The 24,085-nt window shown below is 39.7% G+C and overlaps 2 protein-coding genes across 3 annotated transcripts in view; both read right to left on the bottom strand.

The window, feature by feature from the left end:
• The window catches only part of LOC112904941, a 5,469-nt gene extending 1,577 nt beyond the window's left edge, over positions 1–3,892 (bottom strand). Inside the window, exons 1-2 of the mRNA XM_025976249.1 lie at positions 2,263–3,892; positions 8–1,088 (exon numbers count right to left, since the gene is read on the bottom strand). Coding sequence (XP_025832034.1) covers positions 8–1,088; positions 2,263–2,357 — 1,176 coding nt within the window. The 5' untranslated portion in view covers positions 2,358–3,892. The remainder of the gene's footprint in view (positions 1–7; positions 1,089–2,262) is intronic.
• Positions 3,893–10,218: 6,326 nt separating this feature from the next.
• LOC108741306 (N-terminal Xaa-Pro-Lys N-methyltransferase 1) lies at positions 10,219–11,213 on the bottom strand. 2 transcript variants are annotated; one of them, XM_018476073.2, is made up of 2 exons: positions 10,536–11,213; positions 10,219–10,483 (listed from the first exon to the last, which is right to left on the bottom strand). In XM_018476073.2, exons 1-2 carry the CDS (start codon positions 11,045–11,047, stop codon positions 10,261–10,263), a joined length of 735 nt encoding a protein of 244 aa, XP_018331575.1. In that variant the 5' UTR covers positions 11,048–11,213; the 3' UTR covers positions 10,219–10,260. The 2 variants fall into 2 exon arrangements, with proteins under 2 accessions (XP_018331575.1, XP_018331576.1); XM_018476074.2 differs by having other exon boundaries at positions 10,388–10,478; positions 10,536–11,204.
• Between the last annotated feature and the right edge of the window lie 12,872 nt (positions 11,214–24,085).

The raw sequence follows: 24,085 nt of genomic DNA on the forward strand, positions 1-24,085 counted from the left end.
TAGATGCCTGGTCGCATACTGTCGATCGAATTCTAATCCCGACTTCAAAACACTTTTTAACGGATAACTTAATTAAATTGGCTAACGTGGAACCTGTAATATTTTGACGCGAAATAAAATATGCAATTGGTAATTTCCATGGAAATTTTAAACCACGGATCATAAAAACTAATGCGTATTTACCATTTTTATTCTTTCTTCCTAACTCACCGAGGTCCTCGAGACCTTCAATAAAATCGATTTTCGAATTGAATTCTAAATGTTCTTTAATGCTCATCTCGTCCCAAGTTAAAACCGCGTCACATTCATCAGGAGACATACCTTTTGCTTTATCCCGAATTATACTAAATAAACGGTCATTGAAACCTGTCATCATTTCGAGATTATTGATCCATTGGCGAATGGATCCAACACACGGGAGAGTAATGTTTTTTTCATCGCGAAGAAAATTGTACGCTTTTGGTGAAATATAATATAAAGACGTGGCAAAACGTTGTTCGGACGGAGTCCACTCCGTTTTTTTTTTTAAAACTCGAACCAATTGCATTTTTAAAATCAATAATTGATTTTTATTTAAAAACTTCGCGGCATCTTCTAAAACAGTTTTAACGGTTACAGTCCGAGATTTTTTGGCGGTTTTAGCTCGTTTCATATTTTTAATAACTTTTCGTGCATTATCTAATTTTTTCTGTAATATATTTATTTTCTTTTTTAGTAAATAATTACTTCTATAATTATTATTAGTCCTAGAATTTGTTGTATGGGAATACACAGGCGGACTTAAATCGTTTATCGAAGAACCGGACGAAATAGGAGTATTGTAAGTATTGATGTCATGCAATTCACATGATGGTGAAATAGACATGCAGTTTGTTGCATGAATTTGGTTATTTATGCTATCATTACTATCATGCAAAAAAAATATTGGCAAAGCATTACTTAATAATCTTCGCTTGCGTCCATTTGGATCTCCAGAAAAACAACTTTCATCAAAATGCTCTGCACACAATCTTTTTTCGTGAAGTTGTTTTGGCCCCAGATCGAATAATTTATCATTGCCGCTCCGAAGGATCCACTCAGTTGCAAGGCTAAAAAACGATAAAATGAAATATTAGGGCCATTGACGAAAATAAAAGCATTATTCATTTATAATTATTTCTAAATCTAATTTCAATTTTTCCATTGACTTATTAGAATTGCAAACTTTGATAAACAGTCACATTTATAGTAAAATTATACGGAATCAATTTTGTAATGCCTGGTTATATTACTGTAGTTTAAAATAAACTTCACAGAAAGAATCCCCGATAGTTGGAAATAACTCAACGGTGATTAATTTTTTTACAGCCGATCAAAATTTTTATTTTAAATGATTTAAGTGCAATTTTGAATTTTTGCATACTAATACCAATAATACTTTTAGTGTATCTGTTTTTATAAAGCATATAATCAAGTTATAGCAATTACTAAAAATCTAAGTAAATTTTAATAATCATAATAAAAATATATCAGGGTAATTTTATACTTTCGCGGTCCCCTCTTTTTTGGCTCTAGAAAATCGAAAAATCATCCGATTTCGATTAATTTTTTTTTAAATGTTTATTTTTACGGCGGATTTATGAAAAAAAATATGGAAATAAAAAAAAATGAAAACTTATATTGGTTTCATGGCTTTAAATGTTCATGAAAATGCACTCATTCATGTATAATTGTTGATAACTTTTTTCCAAGTAATCAAATGAAGTTGTTATTTTTTTTTCATAATCTACACAAAAAAACGAACAAATAAAAAAAAAATATATAAAAATGTTGATTTATCATGTTTTTACAATTAAAAATAATAACAATTTTTCTTAAAATTGACCTTTCAATAAACAAACATTTTTTAATTTTTCTTTTTCCAAAATGTTCGTTTTTTTATGTAGATCAACAAAAAAAAATATATGAACTGCGTTTGATGCTTTGTAAGAAAGTTATAAACGATTATATGCGAAGAACTGCGTTTATGATCACATTTAAATTCATAAAACTATATGAAATCTCCAGGTGAGATATTTCCCGTATTTTTTTTTTATAAATCCGCCGTAAAAACAAAGATTTTAAAACAAAATTCATCGAAATCGGATGATTTTTCGATTTTCTAGAGCCAAAAAACGAGGGGACCGCGAAAGTATAAAATTACCTTTATCAGTGATAATAATCATAGTAATAGTAATAATGTAACAATAATTTTGAAAACAAAAATTAACTGAAAATGCTTACCTTTCATTTTTTGGAAAACGGTGAAACGAGAGATGTGGCATTCTCGTTGATGTATTTTTACATTTTAAAAATGCACAAATATTTGTAGATGGCATTTTTACGATTACAATGCACAATAATTTATACACTGAACACACTCGCAAAAAAACAACACAAATTTTATGCACTGTTAATGTAATTAAACAAATTAAAAAAGATAATAAGTTTTCGCTCGAATTATTTCGCTCGAAGTGTTAACTTTCCAAGAATCTCAGAAAATCTAAAAATTCAAGATGATTTTTTCTGCCGCCAAACTTATTTTCTATGCGTGCGCATCCTTCTTTAGTAAAATAGGCGCGGCTAATGCAATGACATTGTCGCCACCAAGCGTTGGGGTATCGAAGCTTGCGGGCGCAGTGTCGCCACTTGGTGGCTGGGGTGGGAACCTGCCGGCTTGGGGTGATCTGGGGTGATCCGCAAATGAAACACGGCATTGTATTTCTATATACGTCTCTCTTCTCTGGCAATACACATTAAAATAATACCATAGATAAAATAATACTCAAGTCATCGACGTTTATTATTGGACATGCTTAGTGGTCAGAATTGTGGTACAACTAAAGAAAGAGATGGAACGAAGTTTCGGGCAATATTCATCTCTCTTACGATAGTGCGTAGACGTGTAATGAAAGAGGTAGCACTAGTCCGAAACTATACGCCATCTCCCTCACTTTTCGAGACAAGAAATTACTACAACGACATTAATATATGTCTATGACTCAACTGTTTCCCAATTTAGACGAATAAATAACTCTCAAAATCAAAGACCTAACAATTTCCAAAACCAGCAAAAACCCAATTTCCTAGTTAAAAAATTAACTAATGTTGAACAAGACCCGTACGTTTCTGATGAGTACGGAAACGCTTATCTACCTATACAGCCTTTTGATAACAATACCCCTCCTACAGACCTGACCTTTTCAGATGAAAATACCACCCAAGAAAATGAAAATGAAAATTTTCGTTCACAGACATCAATAGACAAAATTACATAGAACATTTTTGAAAGACATTTTGAAAAAATTAATAATGCTTTCGTTAAAACACCTAGACTACCATACATACATTCAAACGAATACGACTGCAAAATTTTAATCGATAGTGGAGCTTCTGATTTTATCATGAATTCCTTGACTTTCAAATATTTTTCTGATTATTTATACGAAGAACCTTTCGAAGTCAAAACGGCCCATGGAAAAACTAAAGGTCAGTACAAATTATACATTCCCTTATTACATAAATTTGACGAACCGACTTATATTGAGTTTTCAGTTCTTTCATAAAACTTTCGACGCATTAGTCTCTCATCCTACAGAAGGTACCGTGAAAACCGCAGTGCCGGCGGTGTTATGAATTCTTTAAAGCACAGGCCTATCTCTTGGCCACAGACTCGTTAGAAACAGTCGGCATCGAAGTTCCATTAACTTTCGGCCCTCTTTACTCCCACCTTCGGACAGAGACATTTCTGAACTCCCCCTTCTATTCCCCCCGGGTGCATCAACTATCGTCGCCGGCGACTTCAACGCTAAACACGTCTCTTGGGGCTGTAGACAAACTAATAGTAAAGGCACCTCCCTTATGGCCAAAATTTTTGACTTCAACCTCACAGGAAAGAAGTCACTGTCATCTGTCTCCCCAAAAAAGGGAAGCCTCTCAGCTCTCCCTCAAGCTACAGGACCATCAGCCTACTTCGTTCGTTGAGCAAAGTAGTTGAATCAATCATTCTCAATCGGCTCTTAGACCACGTGGAACAACCTTCTCCCCGATTTTTAACACGGTTTCCGCAGGCATCATGGCACAGGCCACCAACTTCTTCGCGTATCCGAATACATTTCCAACAACCTTAACAAGCGGCGTCACACCTCCATGCTTCTTCTTGACATCCAACAAGCGTTCATTCGAGTCTGGCACGGAGGCCTTATCTCAAAATTCATCACCCTTAACATTCCGCATTTTCTAGTTGGGGTTATCAGGTCCTTTTTCACCGACAGAAGCCTTCGGGTACGCGTCGGCTCTGTTCTCTCTGCCAGTAAACCCGTTACTGCCGGTGTCCCACAAGGCTCCAAACTATCACCTATTCTATTTAACCTCTGACACTTCTATTTTGACAGCTCTCTACGCAGACAACATTGCCCTCATAAACTAAGCCCAAACCATTCTCCAATGCACAGGGAGAATTAATAGGTTTCTGCCCCTGCTCCTAAACTTATACCGAAAATGGAAACTTTCCATTAACGAGACCAAAGCGGAGCAATTTTCTTCTCGTAGGTCCCGAAAACCTCCCCCCATTTTAGTAAACAATCGTCCCATCAAGTGGAACAACTCTGTTACCTACCTAGGCGTCGTTTTCGATAGGACCCTAAACTGGATGGATGCATTCATCGCACTCAAGCCTTTCTTCCGAAACCGCTCCATCGCCCAACATACGAAAATCCGTGTGCTTAACGCAATAATCAGGAGTATTTGCTCCTACGTCATTCCCATCTAGAGCTGCGTCCTTCCTCACCGCTTTAAACCTCTTCAAGGCACTTACATGCGGATCCGGTTTACCTTCTCTCCCTGAGTCTGCAATCTCATTCGCAGCAATTCTCCGGGCGTCAGTGCCAGGCCACGCAAACCCCACCACATACTCCGACGGTTCTCCCCCCCCTCGGATCCCCCATGCTTAACCATTTTTTTTTTCTCAACCCTCTCCCAAATTCCAACCTTCAACTCTCTTCTAGGGGATTGGTAACCTTCAGGGTTTATCTTCCCACTCGAGGAGGGGTTTTAGTCGGTAAAAACTCGGTATCTTTTGAAGATTTCAGATGATTCAATGTAATATTATTTCGCAGTACATATCAATTAAGGAATCTGAAGCCGCGAGATGTGCACAAGCAAGAGCGAAAGCGAGTAGAGAGTAACCGATATGCTTCTCGGCTCGTTCTCGGGTTAACTAGTAAAACTGATTTCACTGCCGCCTACGATATTGGTCCTAATGATTTGCTCTCCATATTACACTAATTCTACGCAGACTATTCACTACTCCTGGTTTCATCGTCCATTCATAATAATTTTAAGGACTCACAAGTATTGACTGCATGGTTATGGGTAATATTCATCTTAACAATCATCTCTGCCAAAGGTGGATCTTCTTTTAAAAATGCGTCATTCCTTCGTGTTGCTCTATTACACTTTTTAATTTTAATATCAACAGTTGATTTACAACCAGTATTTCTTTCAGAACGCTCTTTTTTTTGTTTGTTGCAGCATGTTAGCAAACAAAACACTTACGAAATTCTAATTTAAAATAATAAAAAAATATAATAAAATTACTACATTATATCTCAAAACAAAACTTACCTTAACGGACTTAAACTCCATTCCTAACAATCCAGTTTGTATTCTTTTAGAGCGTATATTATGGTTATGTGACGACAGAACTCTATTGCTTTTTTTTACTATCCCTAGTTCATCAGAAACATCCAAATTCTGAAAGAAACTGATCTACCTTCACTCCCCGGGGCTGCGGTTAGGTTCGAGACTAATCTTCTGGGCCTCAGTGTTAGGTTACCCAAACTCGTCCATTTCGAAACTTGCAGACTTCGACCCTAAACCAAACAACCATTTCAGAAGGTCCTGCCACCTTCTATTCTGAATTCCCGAATAATTTTCACAAACCCTCTGGTTAACACGCCTTCTCAAATATATCCAGGTCTTATTAGCTGCACATAAAGATCTACCATTGGAAAAGAGAGCAGATATCGCCGACATTAGATTCCCTAAAAATCAAACTTGAACCACCACAACAGCCTCGGCGTTTCCGGCCGAAATCGCGCTCGCGTTAGAATTCGCGACCAAGGGAGACAAAGGACATTTGCTGGTTCCATCTCCGCTTCGGCAGTAATGCAAGGAAATGTATCGAACCTGCAATAACTCGACCATGTGGCACTCCTGTATTTACGAACTATTCCACGAAGCATCACATAGCGCAACGACCACGACGACTCGCTCCAGACAAGTTATGTGCTGCGAAATAGGAATTCAAGACCATGGTCAAGTTGGGCATCGCTCGTCCCTCCAAGAGTTCCTGGGCATCACCGCTGCACATGGTCCCTAAAACAGGCGACGTATGGAGACCCTGTGGCGATTATCGTGCCCTCAACGCCAGGACGTTCCCTGATCGATATCGGTCAAGCACATTCAGTACTTTTCGCAGACGATCAGCATAAAGTCAGTATTCTCAACTATAGACAATCCAAACCATCCAGCGCTTCATTGATGAAGTTTTGCAAGGCCTAGAATTTTGCTATGCCTACATAGGCGACATTCTTGTTGCTTCTGTGTCATTGGAAGAACATCTGGACCACCTGCGGATTCTATTCGGGAGACTACAAAAATATGGATTAATCCATCCAAGTGCATACTTGGCGAACTACAAGTCAAATTTCTTGGCTACCGTGTTTTCGGAACCGGCACACATCCGTTGCCTGAAAAAGTGGATGCTATTCGATCCTTTCTGCTCCCGCAGACCGTCAAGAAGCTTCGTCAATTTCTTGGCATGGTAAATTTCTATCGAAGGTTCGTCCGGAGACGGCGGAAATACAAGCGCCACTTAATGACCTTCTACAAGGGAACGTTAAGGGAAACCACCCAGTAACTTGGACACCGGAAGCTGCGCAGACATTCGAAGCTCGCAAAGTCCCTATCGTAAGCTACGCTATCACACTCGGGAATTAACGCAACCGTCAAAGTTGTGACGAAATGTTACATTTTATTGGGATCGCAAGATTTGGGAGTCCGTTAAGTGTCACTACTGACCAGAACATTCGAGTCGTACGTTTTTAGGCAGTTAAACCGTTTATTAGGTACGACTCATCTTCTAACCATAGCTTACCATCCCTTAGCCAACGGCATAGTAGAACTACTCCACAGACAGCTAAAAGCAGTCATAGCGTGTCACCGGAGCAATTCCTGGACGCGAACTCTGCCGACCAAGCTATTAGGGAACCGTTCTGCCTGAAAAGAGAACGTGCAAGCTACCACAGCAGAGCTATTGTACAGGGAGACGTTACAACTTCCTGGCGAATTTTTAGGATCAAATCCCGATTTTAATACCCACGAGGACGCCTCCGAACAATTACGACTGACTCAAGAACGACGCTATGGGAATAAAAGAACCTTCATCTTTTAATCAGGTTTTTATTCGCGCGGTGACCCGAAGGAAACGCTACAGCAACTCTATGAAAGTCCTTATCCTGTCGTTCAACGAGCGGACAAAACCTTCGTCGTCAACGCCAAAGGCCAAAGTCGTAACAGTGTATCAGTCGATCATTTTAAACCGGCCTACGTCATTGCAGAACCACCGGCCACTTCAAGAAACGAAGACTTACCTGCAAGCGTTCAAATGCAACAGCTGACCTCCAGAGAGCTGACCATTACCAGCCAAACAACTAGGGTTGGAAGGCGAGTTCGTTTCGCTGATGGCCTACAGGCAGATTTCCCATAACGTTCTGTTACTAGCAGGTGGTACTGTAGCGAAAGAACTCTATTGTTTAAATATTTTGTATATATATTTTTTTTCTAAATTTACTTCTCTTAGAACCTCAAATATTTCTTCAATTTAGATTTCAACTTCTTATCTTTTGCATGCCCTTGTTTTCTTTCTATCTCTGTTCTATTGTCCCTAGTCACCTTTACCTTGAAATCCAACTTCATCCGTTTCTGAATGCACTCCTTAATAATAGCCGGTTTTTCCCCTGATTACCTTACCTCAAATTCTATACTATTCAACCTCTTCAATTCTACGTATTTCTGTAAACTCGTGGTTTCAACACTTAATGCCAGTCTTTTTCGATCTTGAATATTCTGTCTCTTTTTACTAACATTTTTCTACTATACACACTTTTAAAATCTTTATTGATTCATTCATTTGTATTCTCTACGTTCGTCAATTTGTACATTTAGTAAGTTATCTTTTTGTGTTCTACATTGTTATTGTTGTTATTTATTTGTGTTTTGGCTATTGCATTTTATTTTCTTCATCTGTTTGTTTTGTTGTTTAGTCTTTGTTGGTATTGTTTAAATAGTATTTTGTTGTTATTTTTATTAATAATTATTCAAAAGACACTAAAGTTGTATTGACGTGACAGATGATCAAGGCGCATAAGCGGAGACGATGGCGGAAATTTATGTAACCAATCAAGAAGCAGTATTTACAACATTCTTTGTAACACCGTGTGATCTACAATACGCTACCCGTACCCCGTTATGGTTGCAAAGAACATAAACAATCTACAGATAAAACTAAGGATGCAATTCTCCAAACTAACAACAATGCGGGTTACATATAAATCGGAGAAATAAATTTAAATGCCATCACCTAACTTGCCGACGCCAGATAAACACAGCAAAAATTCCGGACATTTGGGCGAAAATGGGTTTTTCCCCGGACACCTCTGAAATAATATTTTTTGCAACAAAAATAAAAACGTTATAGTTTTTTAATTTTTCGCTTGTTATTAAAATCGAATTAAGTACGTATGTAACCGCAACAAATAATTATTTTTTTTAATATAATTAAACAGTCTTTTGAGATAATATGGTAACAAAAATAATTAGAAACGCTCTTTTTTAGCATTAATCAAATCATTATATGATACTACTAATAACTAACTATAATACTTTATAATTTTAAAATAAACTACGCCAATGATATTTTCAGTCACCTGCTTAGGTAGTCAAATCTCTATATTTGTAAATTAAAAGTACTTAAGTAACTACTAAAACTTTTAATTTTAACGAGATTTTTTTTACTTATTTTGGTATGTTTCAGTCTTCCCAATTTTCGCTAAAATTTTCTGGCGTGCCTTCTTGAATGCGGGTTATTATGAATGAATTTTTAACTAAGATTTACCTATTTCAATTGTTCCATATCTCCTCTTGTCTACAAAACTTACCAAACATTATCTTCAGACTATTTTGATGGACAACAGTTTTCCCTTGTTTTCCTAAGCCTTTGTGGTGGACAACACTACTTCTACTTGAAAATCCTTTTTGTTTTTCAATTGTTACATATTCAACGTTGCCTATAAAACCCACCAGACACTTTCCTTACTTTTTGATGAACAACACTTATTCCACGTTTTCCTAGACCTACAAAATTAACGAAACGCTTTCCTGAGCCTCTTTTGATGAATATTAATTTTTCCACACTTTGCTAGGCCTGTGTGGTGAGCAACACTGCTTCCACTTCAAAACCCTTTTTGTTTTGCAGTTGTTACCTATTACTACTTTAAGAATTACACATGTTTATTCAATAAAAATATTTTTTTAATAATCTTCAATCAGTTTTTTACTATTTTTTCTCATTATTATTTTGATGAAGTTGTTGTTTTACATTTTCAATAATAAACAAACTATCTTCTTGTTGAAAATGGGTTTTTGCATGTCAAATTATAATTTTTTTTAGTCAAAAAAACTTAAAACCAGACGCGAAACTTAAACGTATTTGAATTTCACGCCTTTTTCAGACAAAGGTCCAGAGATGGCGCTGATTGTCACAAAAATCAGGACTTCTATAAACCTCTTGTTTATGGTATAGAGCACCCTTTGGGTCTCTGTTATCTCTGATTAAATAATTGACTGCTAAACCACCAAACAAATAATTGAGTGTAATTTGGAATATCAGTCTATTCCCTCTAAAAAGTCGTTTAACATTATGCTTTTTTTAATAGGTATTCACACTCACTTATTAATTAATCTTCGACTAAGGAACACTAAAAATCAAATACCATTCACTTCTAAATGAATTACAAAAAATTACAATAACTTTTAGTGCAGTATTTTGTCAATATCAGCTAACCAGTCCGATCTTTGGGTGCTTTTTTTCAGGTCTTTTGTATGTAGAAAATAGGCCTTATTTGAACCATCCTTCAATTTTATTTTTAGAAGTAATAATTTATTTAGTATTATCATTATTTAATAAATATATTTTAGGGCAAACATGTAAACACTGTAAAGTCCTTTTGGAAAATTTTTTTGTTTACATGATACTATGCAGTTAAGGCCTGCTTTAGAAAACAGGTCCTTTAATACTGATAGTGGTCGAGTTACTGAAGATTCTTCACTGTCTATCTCGACATCACCTGAAGATGTCACATTTTCTTTAATAATAATAACACCATTACTTTTAAGACCTTTGCTACAAAAGGAAACATTATATATTTATTACTATAAAGGAAATATTAACGTACCTGCAATCAGTTAAAAACTTAACAAAGTGTGTGTCTGTTAAATGTCCTAAAACCCATTGAATCCATATAACATCATAAAACTCTTCTTTTGGTGTAAAATTTTGTAGCCCGCAACAGAAAATGTTTTCAATTTTTAGAGATATCTCTGGCTCTATATTATTTTTAAATGCCTCCAAAAATTGAGGGTTTTGTTCAACTAAATCCACTTTTTCAAAGACATGACTTAAAAGACATTTTGTTATTCTACCAATGCCAGCACCACAGTCTAATGCATGTTCCGTCTTTGGAGCATTTTTCATTTTAAGAATTTGTTGAAGGAACTTTTTCGACTCATGAATGTCGATTTGAGAAATAAAACCAAAACCACCCAAAACACCATCAACTGTTGCAGGAATTTCAGACCAATATTTCTCTGCTTTCAAATACCATTCATCTAGCAAATTTTCCTGTTGAGTTACAATACTTGAAATAGGATCCCCATAACTTTCAACTTTTTCAGTATCAGAATCCATAGCCGAAATTTTAAAATAGCTTCATTAATTTTTAAAAAGAGCAAAGACAGGCGATTTAATAAAGGGAAGTGTCTCCCAGCCCCGAATCTACGATTTTTTTCAAACTGGGCAGAAATATGGCTGAAATATGATAGTGGCGCCCCCTTTTTCAATCGTTTCAGATAAATTTGATAAAAAACTCACAAATGGTATATAATAGTTGGCATTTTTCGTGAATGGGATAATAATAATTTTTTAATAAATTTACTTTCATTATTTATCACCTCCTATCCGACGGGACTTGAACCTTGGACGAAACTCTGGTACAAACTAGAGTGGGTGGATCGGCTTGCGAGTTTCGATGATTTAGGGAGACGGACCATACGTTCAACCATAATGGAGGGGTTCTTAAAGAGAAACCACACTAAGACAAATCCCTGAAAGAGGGCAGCAGTTCTTTCAGTACCAGGGTTGCAGAGATCACGAGGATCGGTATGGCACTCTGATGCACAATACTGCGATGTGGAAGGCAACGGGAAACCACCACATTATGATCCCGAGTGAAACTTTCAACTACTGAAATTAAATGATGGCGTCCTCTGGGGTAAAGCACTCCGGACGTAAACTAGTCCCCCATTCGGATGTCCGGGCGGGGACTACCTCGGGGGATGTCATCAATAAGTGCAATAGGGATAGGTGCAATGTTTCACGAGTCAGAGCGTGGAATATTAGGTCAATGAGGCAGGTAGGGAAATTAGAAAATTTAAAAATAGAGATGGATAGATTAGAATTAGATATAGTAGGTATTAGTGAAGTCCGTTGGCCCGAAGCTGGAGACTTCTGGAGTGGAGACTTTAGAGTAATACATACAGGATCGGTAGAAGGTAATTCAGGTGTAGGAATTGTAATGCGTAGGAAAGTAGGGCAGAGTGTAGAAAGTTATTTACAAAAAAGAGATAGGATAGTTATGGTTAAATTAAACTCAAAGCCGGTAAGAACGGTATTAGTGCAGGTCTACATGCCTACATCATCTTACAGTGATGAAGACGTAGAAGCAGTTTATGCAGATATAGAAGACGTGTTAAGTTTAGTGAAAGGACAGGACAACCTAATAGTTTTAGATTTCAACGCAGTAATAGGTGAAGGTAAAGTGGGTGCAATAGCAGGTTCTTTTGGATTAGGCAATAGAAATACTAGGGGAGATAGGCTGATAGAATTTTGCGATAAACATAACTTAACCGTCGCGAATACTTTATTCAACCATCACGTTAGGAGGCGCTATACGTGGAAGATGCCAGGTGATTTAGGGAGATATCAGTTAGATTACATACTTATTAGATAAAGATTTAAAAATCAAGTGAAGGACTGTAGGAGTTATCCATTAGCAGATATAGATAGCGGTCATAATTTAGTAGTTATGAAGACCAATCTTAAATTCAAAATTCTGAAAAAGAGGGAAGGTAGGAGAAGTAACGACTTAGAAAAGCTAAAATGTAACGAAGCGCGTGATAGGCTGGGTAAAATGACAGACGAAATACTTATGGCGGCTGGAGAAACGAATGACGGGGACATAGAGACAGAATGGAACTGCATTAAAACGTGTCTAAAGTCAGCAGCTACAGAAGTACTAGGTCTTAAACAAAGTGAAAGTAGGAAACCCTGGATAACAAATGAGATTGTAGGATTAATAGACGAAAGGCGGAAATACAAAAACAGGACAGACGAAGAAGGGCAAAAAAGATATAAAGTTATAAAGTGGGAAATAATTAGGAAGTGTAGGGCAGCTAAGGAACGGTGGATTGATAGGATGTGTAAAGAAGTAGAAGAAAAGTTTAAAGTAGGTAAAATTGATGAGGCTTATAATATAATTAAAAGGAATTTTAGAGATGTAGATACAGTAGTAAAAATATAAGAAACGAGGCAGGGGTCATGTTGATAGAAAATGAGGTAAAGGCAGATAGGTGGAAAGAATATTTAGAGAACCTTTACGCAGGCCCTGAATTAGGAGATATATTACAGAAGGAAGATAGTGTGGAAATAGATGAGCTTGGTTATCCCATCATGAGAGAAGAGTTCGATGTAGCATTAAAAAATTTAAAGAATAATAAGGCGCCAGGTGTAGATGGGATACAGGGGGAAATTCTAAAACATGCAGGACAAGAGGTTAGAGATCGTATGTTTAAGTTATTTACTCACATTTACGAAACGGAGAAAGTCCCAGAGGATTATAAACGGAACGTGGTAGTAACATTACCTAAGAAGAGGGGCGCGGATAGGTGCGAGAAATTTCGAACAATTAGCTTAACATCCCATGCATCAAAAATCTTAACTAGAATTATACAGAGGAGGATGGAAAAAAGGGAGGAAGAACTATTAGGGGAAGATCAATTTGGGTTCAGAAGAAATAGAGGAACGCGGGAGGCCATTCTAGCTTTACGGGTAACAATAGAGTAAACGATAGAAAAAGGAAAGAGTGTGTACATAGGATTTGTAGATTTAAAAAAAGCCTTTGACAATGTTAAATGGGACAAGATGTTAAATATACTTAAAAATGTAGGGATGAGTTACAGAAGAGTGATACTTAGTTTGTATAAAGAACAACAGGCAGTTATAGAGCTGGGGATGCAACGTAGAGAAGTAAATATTAGGAAGGGAGTCAGGAAGGGATGCACACTGTCACCGCTACTTTTTAATCGATACATCGAAGACGCCATCAACATCATTAAAGACAGTACAACTGTAGGGATAGATGTGCAAGGGCAAAAGTTTAGTACGCTTAGATTTGCAGATGATATAGCAGTATTAGCATCTAGCAAGGAGGACCTAGAGATAGCTTTAAATAAAATGGAAGCGGTACTGACAGACCAGTACCGTATGAAAATAAATAAAAGTAAAACTAAAATACTGATATGCAAGGGAAGAAAAAGTAGGGAAAAGCGAATATAAAGATAGGAGACGAAAAATTAGAAGAAGTGGCTGATTTTAGATACCTAGGAAGTCAGATGAGTGAGGATGGAAGGAGTAGTAGGGATATAAAGCAGAGGATAGCGAAGGGTCGTGTCGCCTTTAATACAAAAAAAGGCACTTCTATGCTCGCGAACGGTTAATTTAGAAATTCGAAAAAGGTTGTTAAAGGTGTATGTTTGGAGCATGGCGTTGTACGGGTGCGAAACTTGGACAGTGGGAGCGGCGGAAAAGAAAAAGTTTGAAGCGTTCGAAATGTGGTGTTATAGGCGTATGATGAGGATATCGTGGGAATAAAAGGTTAGAAATGAAGAGGTATTGGAAAGAATAGGAGAACAGAGGACTCTATGGAAGTCCATAAAAAATAGGCGAGATAGGTTGGTAGGACACCTTCTCAGGCATGAAGGTCTAGTCAGAGACATATTAGAGGCAGAAACAGGAGTTAGGAAGGGTAGAGGTAGACCTACATTAGATTACTCTTCGCAAATAGTTAAGGATGTGGGCTGTTCTAGTTTTAGGGAAATGCGATGTTTGGCTCAGGATAAGAAAGAGTGGAGGTACGTGTCCAACCAGTCTTAGGACTGATGACCTTATGATGATGATGATTCATCACCCAATGACTTTCTCATTTATGTGCCAAAATTATATATAAGAAACATACAACTAGGAAAGACGACAGACAGTCGAGACATTTACATTTCTTTGGGTTTCAGCATTTTTTTCTCACTAATTTTGGCGCAGCTATATACGACGTGCTTTCTTTTCTTCGAAAGTATCTATTAGCTCATCAAAGTTCGTCTCAACGGCAGTTTTATTTTCAATGGCTAGGATGGCGAGGACAGATAAACGTTCCTGACTCATTATTGAATGCAGACAGGTTTTTAATTATTTTTAGTTTGTTGAAGCTTCGCTTCAAAAAACTGCTTAAGAAATTTTTTTCAAATAAGTTCTTGAAAATGATATGTTTAAAAACCAATTAGGCGTTTGAGGTTTGTGGACCAGGTTTTTTTACTTTCAACCATATGATTTTGGCGCCCCCAGAAATTACCGCCCGGGGCGGTTACCACAATATGCCCCCCTAAGATCTGGGACTGCTGTCTCCTGCATTATATATGATCCAATCGTGCTATTAAAATGTATTAAAAAAAATTTCCAATACTCGTTATATGCATACTAGCGACCAATCAAATTATGCCCCGTCATTAGTCCACATTACTCCTTGCATTAGATGATTAAACAGTAGGGTGGGGAAAATTTAAATAAATTTGGCTTTTCAACAATAATTACTCATTAGTAATCAACATTTTATACTGATTAGCGTTTTAGAGTAGACACTCTCAAATAACAGCTTCTAACGCACAGCGCTATGGATGGTCTAGTCGTTCTCATAGTTCGCTGACGTATTCGTCTATAGCTAGTAAAGAGTCTTCAGGTCGAGCAAACATCATGTCCGTTGGCAACCTGAGTTCTTTCTTAAATAAAATGATGGCCAGTGTTTTTACACTTGTCTTATGGATCTATTGGCCAGGAAGAATAGCTTTATGTGTCAATCCCAGTCAGTTTGGTGCTCATTGACGATGCCTCTTAAATTGGTCTCCAGAGTAGCGTTAAATCGTTCAACCACTCCATCAGATTGTGGATGTAAGGGCGTAGTCCTCTTTTCAGTAATGCCCATTAATTCAGTGTGATACACCTCGCGTTAAAACGACACAACACAATATTTACACAAAAAAAAATTAATTAAGACTTAATATATACAGTACTTACAAACAACAAAAAAAAAACATTATTTACAAATTTATGTTAGCCAAAGGCTTGAAACAAATATACATACGACTACAACCAAACAAATCTCCCTTGACAGAAAAAAAAAACAAATACACCGGACAAGAAAACAAAATACCATAAAACAAGAATATACAAATACTTACAACTAAAATGAACGAGTCCACTAAGCACAATAGTGACGTAACGGGTAAAACTTACGGTTTTTGGAGGAGCGGAACAAGAGCACTTTTCATCTGGACTTACTGCGGATGAGTAAGTTTAGTCGGTACGTTTTGATTCCCTCTTCCTAGCCTGGGTAGATGGAATGTCGGAATGCCTCTTGCTTCGGGGGTTTGCCTTTTTATACAGACCCCTGTACTTCGGTGGGGGTGAAAAGGTAGGGTCGAAAGTTGGGTGGTAGCAGAAGGGGCGCAAATTAAGTTGAACACCTAATTTTCCTAAAAAACTACTTCCCTGAAGGAGAACAAAAAAACCGACACGGGAACTGAAATCTCCGTGGGTGGCTAGGTGGGGTTAAAAAAAAGAATCGTGGTTCTACGTCGGAAATTAAAGGAGATAAGTTGACCGGCCAAAAAAATTCTACTGCTAAAATAAATGACTATTAAAAAAAATAATAGGGACGAGATCCTAAGGGATAGGCCCCAGGTAGAACGGAGGGTAAGCTCGTTACACTAACGATAAACGGTATTTCTCTTATATTTTGAGGAATTGGTTTCGCTATAATGATTTAGAGTTTAGGTAGTTGCTCGATAGGCCCCAGGTAGAACGGATGGTAAGCTCGTTACACTAACGATAACCGGTATTTCTGGGTAACCCATTCCGTCTTGTTTATCTTATATTTTGAGGAATTGGTTTCGCTATAATGATTGTAACAATTCCTCTCCCGTTTAAGCGAAACCTATTCTTCAGGAAACTGTGCGGGACGGAGTTGGTCGTGATGAATCTTTACCAGGCGATCACTTTTTTGTACCCAGTATGTACTTCCCCCTGCGTAGTCGTGGATTGTATAAGGACCTGACCAGCGCGGAGCGAACCCGGCATGGAAATGATTTTCGACGTTGGAAAGAGGATGCTCTCTGCAATAAACAAGTTGCTGCGGTCGGTACTGCTGTAGTTCCCTTGGTTCGGCTGCGGCTCGTCGCTGTTGATATTCCTGTTGATGCCTTCGAATTGCGTCCACTCGTTCTCGATACGTGGGTGGTTCCGCTATACCTTCATCGTCTGGAATACTTTCCCATTCCCCTGGCCTTAGAAGATGTCGTCCGAAGAGGGCATAATAGGGAGTCGTGCCGGTGGCAGCGTTCCGCCGGCCACGCTGATCGAAAAGTATTTTCGATAGATGGGTATCCCAGGTGCGATGATCGCCCTGCTGCAGGTAGATGCGAAGGCCTGTTTTAATATCTTGGTTGCGACGTTCAGTAGGGTTCGCTCGCGGGTGATATATCGCCGTGGTCCAATGCCGCACTTTCCACTTCGTACAAGCAGCCTTCCAATTCTGGCTCGTAAACTGGGAACCGTTGTCGGTAAGGATTGCTCGCGGATAACCAAAGCGATGTAGCACCTCTTGTTCTAGCAGGCGTATGACGACAGCGGTGGTTGAGGAACTGATAGGGAAAGCTTCTACCCAACGAGAGAAAATATCCGTGATTACTAAGATGAATCTCTTCCCGCGGGGGGTTCTGGGGTAGGGTCCCATCAAGTCGAGGGCTATCGTATCCCATGGTTTGTCGGGCTGACGGGGGCGCTGAGGGGCTGGCGTCACCCGCTGTTTCTTGTGGCATTGGCAAATACGACATTGATGAACGTGGCGGGAAACATCAGATTTCATAGCGGTCCATTTAAAGAAGAGCGCCAACCGTTGAGTACTTTCGTGGATGCCCGGATGTCCCGCTTCATCGTGGTATTTGTATATGAGCTGCGGTCGAAACGGTGCAGGTACAACCATACGCCAGGTATCACTGTCCTTTTCCCATAGGATGTCCTCCCGAATCCTGTAGCGTTGGAGATATTTGGTGTCGTCCTCTGTGTGGCTTAAGGGGTTTTCTGTTAGGAAGTCGTACCGCTGCCGAAGTTGGATTGTCTCCGGATCAAGCCGTTGTTCCTTCCTAATCTCGTCGCGAAACGTTTCCACCTGAACTCGAAATATACCCGGTACGTTCGATTCCTGGCTGGAGGGTGGGATAAGACGGGCGACATCATCATTGTATGGAGGTATCGGTTCTTCGCTTGGCAGGCGAGATAACGCGTCAGGTAGGTGATTACTGGCTCCAGGGCAATGTTCCAGGGTGAAGGTGAACTCTTGCAGAAGGAGTGCCCACCAAGTTAACTTGGCGCGGGCATCCTTCATATTTTGCAGCCATGTAATAGTTCGATTGTCCGTCCTTAAAATGAACCGCTTGTCCTCTAAATAAGGACGATACTTTTTTATGGCCCAAACTATAGCCAGACACTCCTGCTCATTGCAATGGTATGCCTGCTCCGTGGGGTTAAACCGGGTACTCACATATGAGATAACTTGCTTTTCTCCTCGGGACCCTTCCTGATAGAGGACGCCGGCGGCTCCCTGCTTACTGGCGTCTGTTTGGAGGATAAAGGTCTTCTCAAAATCCGGCCGATGTAAGTGCAACGGTTGTCGCATAAGCTTTTGAATGTCGTCGAAGGACCGTTGACAATCCTGGCTCCAATACCACTTTCTTTTGGGACTGAGAAGATCGGTAAGAGGGGCTGAGATGTGGGCGAAACGAGGTAAGTACTCTCGCAGCCAATTACATATACCCAAGAACTTCTTTAGCTCCTTCCGCGTGGCTGGAACAGGCGCTTCGTGAACCTTGCCGAGGTGGCTGGGCAACGGAAAATTCCCTTCTTCAGAGATCAAATGTCCCAGATACGTTAACGTTCGAGAACCGAAGACGCATTTTTCTGGTGCACATGCCAGATTGTGCTGCTGTAATCTCTCGAATACGCGGCGAAGGTGCTGGATGTGTTCTTCCCAGGTTCGCGAGAAGACAATTATATCATCAAGATACACGAGGCAAAATTTCCGCAGATATCCCGCCAACACCTCCTGACCCATTGTACGTTGAAACGTGGCGGGAGCTCCTTTTAGCCCAAAAGGCATAACCTTGAAATGGAATTTTCCTCCATCTGGGGCGGTAAAAGCGGTGAGAGGCCGGGACTCCGGATGCATCGGAATCTGCCAATATCCTGACTTTAGGTCGAGAGTCGAAAAAATGTTGCAATGTCCAATGGCCTTCAAGGTCTCTGGTATAGCGGGAAGGGGTGAAACTTCATCATAGGTGAGGTTGTTCAGCCGCCGGAAATCCACACAGAACCTTGTGTCACCGTTCTTTTTGCTTACCAAAACCANACAGTGAAATAAGTAGCGCAGTGAATAGTGATATATCAACAGTAGTGTAAATAAATAGAATAATTCATAACCTAAGTTTAGTAATAATTTAATAGTGTTTTCAAGTTCTTTAATAATTAGTGTAAATAAATAGTTTTTGTCGTTATCAGTCTTAAAAGTAAATTTTGTTAAACCCACGAACATTACAAAAAATTAACTCTATATGCGCTGAACTGTCATATACGAGTACAGTTCAAGCGTCAGCAGGAGAGGGATATATAGGCGTAGCTGGGAAGTAAACCTCCTGTAAAGAATCTTTGTACTGTGGTCTAGCAGCCAAGGTAAACTCGTGCAAGGTAATCACAACAAACAAAAGAACGGATTCATTAGAATCTTCGGTACGTATGACGCCGACAGTCGAGATAAATATTAATGTAAACCAAGTAATNGCATCGGAATCTGCCAATATCCTGACTTTAGGTCGAGAGTCGAAAAAATGTTGCAATGCCCAATGGCCTTCAAGGTCTCTGGTATAGCGGGAAGGGGTGAAACTTCATCATAGGTGAGGTTGTTCAGCCGCCGGAAATCCACACAGAACCTTGTGTCGCCGTTCTTTTTGCTTACCAAAACCACAGGGGAGTTGTACGTGGATTGGCTTGATTCTATTATATTATCAGCAAGCATTTCTTCGACTTGTTGTTGAATTATTTTCTTTTTCCCTTCGGAGTACCTGTAAGGCGGCAGGCAAAAATGTTCGTCTTTAGAAAGACGAATGACATGTTGGGCTGTCTTCGTTGGGGCCGTCGGCTTTGCGAATACCGCCGGGAAATCCTCAATAATTTTTCGAAATTGGTCGCTGTAGTCCAGGGGAAAATGCTGTGTGATCAGCTGTTCGATTGGCGTTGTCTGAATGCTAGGAATTGGCGTTGGTTTAATCCAGTAGATAGTCTGGCGTACTTCTACACCGAAATGGATGCATTTTCTTTCGAAATCGCACGTGGCATTGACTTGTAGGAGCCATGGCATTCCGAGAATGACGTCATCCTTTAGACCTTCGGCGACGAACGCTTGGATTTCCTGTGGCGACTCGTTGACATGTATCGTTATTGATGTGATGCCCAAAATAGGCATGGTCGTTCCATCCGCGAGGCTGGCGGCTGAGGTCGAACAGAATGTCGTCTTTACGTCTTGTGCCAGACGAGTGCTAATGAAATTGTGGGATGCTCCTGTATCCAATAGCGCTTCGACATATGAATCGTCTAGACGAAGTTGAATTCTCGGCATCCAACAGGGTGATGTGGCAAGTTGGTGGGTTTGTACAGGTGAATCCCCGACCTTTAGTGAGGGCGTTGGGGAGACGCGTTTCCCTCGGTCTGTCTCCAGTTTCCCGACTGCGTGCATCGTTTTCCCTGGAGGATCGGGCAATCCCGGTGGAAATGCCTTTCCGGGCAGTAATGGCATTTTGGCGGAGCTGCGGTCGGAGGTGTCCTGGACACGTTACTCTTCGGTTCCTCTCGTGGACGAGTTGACGAAGAGACCGGTGTTTGGGCGAGGTCACGTTCAATTTCTGTAGTTCTCCTGAGCAACTCGTCTAGGGTATTTGGCTTGGGGGCTCGTAGAAAGATGCGTACTGAGGGACGCACGAGCTCGATTAGCAGCTGTATACATGACTCCTCAGGTTTTTGTGGTTCGAGCCTCTGCAGAAGTTGCAGTTTATTAAGCAGAAATATTTCTGTGTCGTCCTTAGTGTTTTGTTTTTGACCATACAACTGGGCCGTTAGGTTGGTTAAAACTTCCGGGCTGTTATATTTCGCCAGAAGCCTAGTTTCGAAATTTTCCCAGTGCCACTGGAATTTTTCATAAGGACGCCACCAGACTGCCGCGTTCCCTTTCAATTCCTTAGTAACCATCCGCACTCGATCACTGTCATCTATCCTGTATTTCTGGAAGAACGATCGGCAATCTTCCAAGAACCTCTCGGGATCTTCGGTCACGTCACCGCTGAATGAAGGGGCCGGTGGTGGTGTTTGAGCGTTAGTTAAGACCCGCTGTAGAATGGTCTCCAGCTGAAGACCACTGAAATGGATATTCGGTTCGCTATTGGGCGCCACTTGGTGTTTAGGCACTCCAAGAAGTGCGATGTCTCCCTCCTCGTCGTTGATTACCTTCTCACTCTTCCTTGGCATGGTTAAAAATTTTTGTACTGGCTAGTTCAGTTTAGTGCACATGCGCGGATTCGTTCTATTTCACTAATAGACTGTCTCTTGCCCCACGCGTTGGGCGCTACTTGATACACCTCGCGTTAAAACGACACAACACAATATTTACACAAAAAAAAATTAATTAAGACTTAATATATACAGTACTTACAAACAACAAAAAAAAAACATTATTTACAAATTTATGTTAGCCAAAGGCTTGAAACAAATATACATACGACTACAACCAAACAAATCTCCCTTGACAGAAAAAAAAAACAAATACACCGGACAAGAAAACAAAATACCATAAAACAAGAATATACAAATACTTACAACTAAAATGAACGAGTCCACTAAGCACAATAGTGACGTAACGGGTAAAACTTACGGTTTTTGGAGGAGCGGAACAAGAGCACTTTTCATCTGGACTTACTGCGGATGAGTAAGTTTAGTCGGTACGTTTTGATTCCCTCTTCCTAGCCTGGGTAGATGGAATGTCGGAATGCCTCTTGCTTCGGGGGTTTGCCTTTTTATACAGACCCCTGTACTTCGGTGGGGGTGAAAAGGTAGGGTCGAAAGTTGGGTGGTAGCAGAAGGGGCGCAAATTAAGTTGAACACCTAATTTTCCTAAAAAACTACTTTCCTGAAGGAGAACAAAAAAACCGACACGGGAACTGAAATCTCCGTGGGTGGCTAGGTGGGGTTAAAAAAAAGAATCGTGGTTCTACGTCGGAAATTAAAGGAGATAAGTTGACCGGCCAAAAAAATTCTACTGCTAAAATAAATGACTATTAAAAAAAATAATAGGGACGAGATCCTAAGGGAACGCTTCCCTAAGGTAAGTTTAAAAGAATAGAAAAGAAGAAAAAATAAAAAAATTGAAAGTTAATAATATAAGATAATATTTAGAGTTTAGGTAGTTGCTCGATAGGCCCCAGGTAGAACGGAGGGTAAGCTCGTTACACTAACGATAAACGGTATTTCTCTTATATTTTGAGGAATTGGTTTCGCTATAATGATTGTAACAAGTGATGTTCCTGAAAAAAACCGATTCGAAATTTCTGCTTTGCTCGGAATGCAATTCCATTGGCACTGCATATCGACTAATCCAATCACTAATAAGCTTTTCGGCAACGGTGTGTGCTTCCCGATTCGGTATTACATATGCTTCGGGCCGCATGCTAAAATAATCCATGATTATCAAGATATATCGGTTACTAAAGTCTGTCATTGGGAATAGTCTTGCTACATCGACTGCGATTCTCTCAAATGGCGCTCCCACGTTGTACGACTGCATTCGTCCACAACACCTTATCTTCGGTCCCTTACTAGCGGCGCATGTCGGGCATTTCCTGCATCAGTCTTTCATATCGCTTCTACTTCGTGGCCAATAAAATCGCTCGCGTACCTTCGCTAGAGTATTAGTAACGTCGAAATGTCCTTCGCCATAGACTGCCTCTAGTACTTCTGAAATTCTTTTCTTCGGGAGTACCACTTGGAGCTTGTTTCTAGTTCCATCTGGACTTTCCCACATTCTTTTCAAAACGCTGAAATCCAAGGTTATGGAAAGTTCACCACGCCCAATAACTTTTCTTCCTCTAATCTTCGATTAATGCCTTATCTTCTCAGGAACTCTCAGGCTGAACGGTGGTTAGGTTACGACCACAGGGCATAGGTTCAGTTCTTACTTCTTCTCTGTAAATGAACAATGTTTGCAGTTTTTCACGCAAGGTCTCCGGGATAATGCATCTGCGTTGGCGGGTTGTTTGCATGGGCGATGCTCGATGTCAAACTCATATTCTTGAAGTCTTTGTAATCATCACGCAATCTGTACTTTCGGGTACTTGAATTGCAGTAGCCACTTCAGGGAGGTGTGATGTGTTCTTAAGAGGAATTTCCGTTCATACAGGTACTTCTGCAAATATTCCAGGGTTTTAACCACAAACAGTAGTTTTCGATGTGTGACAAAATAATTTTGTTCTGGTTTCGAGAGTGTCTTACTAAAGTACCCGATGACCTTATCATTTCCTTCTTGTACTTGGGATAGCACACCACCAAGCCCCACATTACTATCGTCGTCATCAAAGGTACACTGAACAGTGGGTACGTCAAGATTGAGATTCCAGTATTGAAATGATTTTTGGCATTTATGTGCCCAACGGAATGAAACTCCATCTTCTGTAAGTCTGTGTAGTGGCCATGTTATATAGGCAGATCCTCGAATGAAACTTCGGTAGTATGAGCAAAGTTTGTGATGGTTTATGAAGTTTCAGTATGGGCAAACTTCGCAAGGCATCCGTTTTGTCGAGGTTGGTTATAAATGACATGACCTAGGTATTTCACTTCTCTTCTAAACGGGATGAATTTTTTGGGACATAGCTTTAATTTTGCGGCTGACAACTTCTTGGAGACTTCAGTCTCGTTTCCTAGGTGGTCGTCGAATGTTCTTCCTAGTATGATGATGTCGTCTAGGTATACCAAACAGATTTTCCCCTTGCCTATGCTTGTTTTTTATAAGATTATTGACTTCCTCTTGCTTAAGATGACCATACGTCCCGGATTGGCCGGGACAGTCCCGGATTTCCACCTTGCGTCCCGGATTTTTCTAGAAGCAATATTTGTCCCGGATTCAGGTTTTTGTCCCGACTGTCCCGAATTTTTGAAAAGGTTTTTATTTTCAATATTTATTTTAAATATATTTCAACTAGAATTATTTTTACAAAATTTGAACCGAAAAAATTGTGCATATCAAAATACGCG

The sequence above is a fragment of the Agrilus planipennis genome, unplaced genomic scaffold, assembly GCF_000699045.2.
Source record: "Agrilus planipennis isolate EAB-ADULT unplaced genomic scaffold, Apla_2.0 scaffold288, whole genome shotgun sequence".
In the NCBI taxonomy this organism is placed as follows: domain Eukaryota; kingdom Metazoa; phylum Arthropoda; class Insecta; order Coleoptera; family Buprestidae; genus Agrilus; species Agrilus planipennis.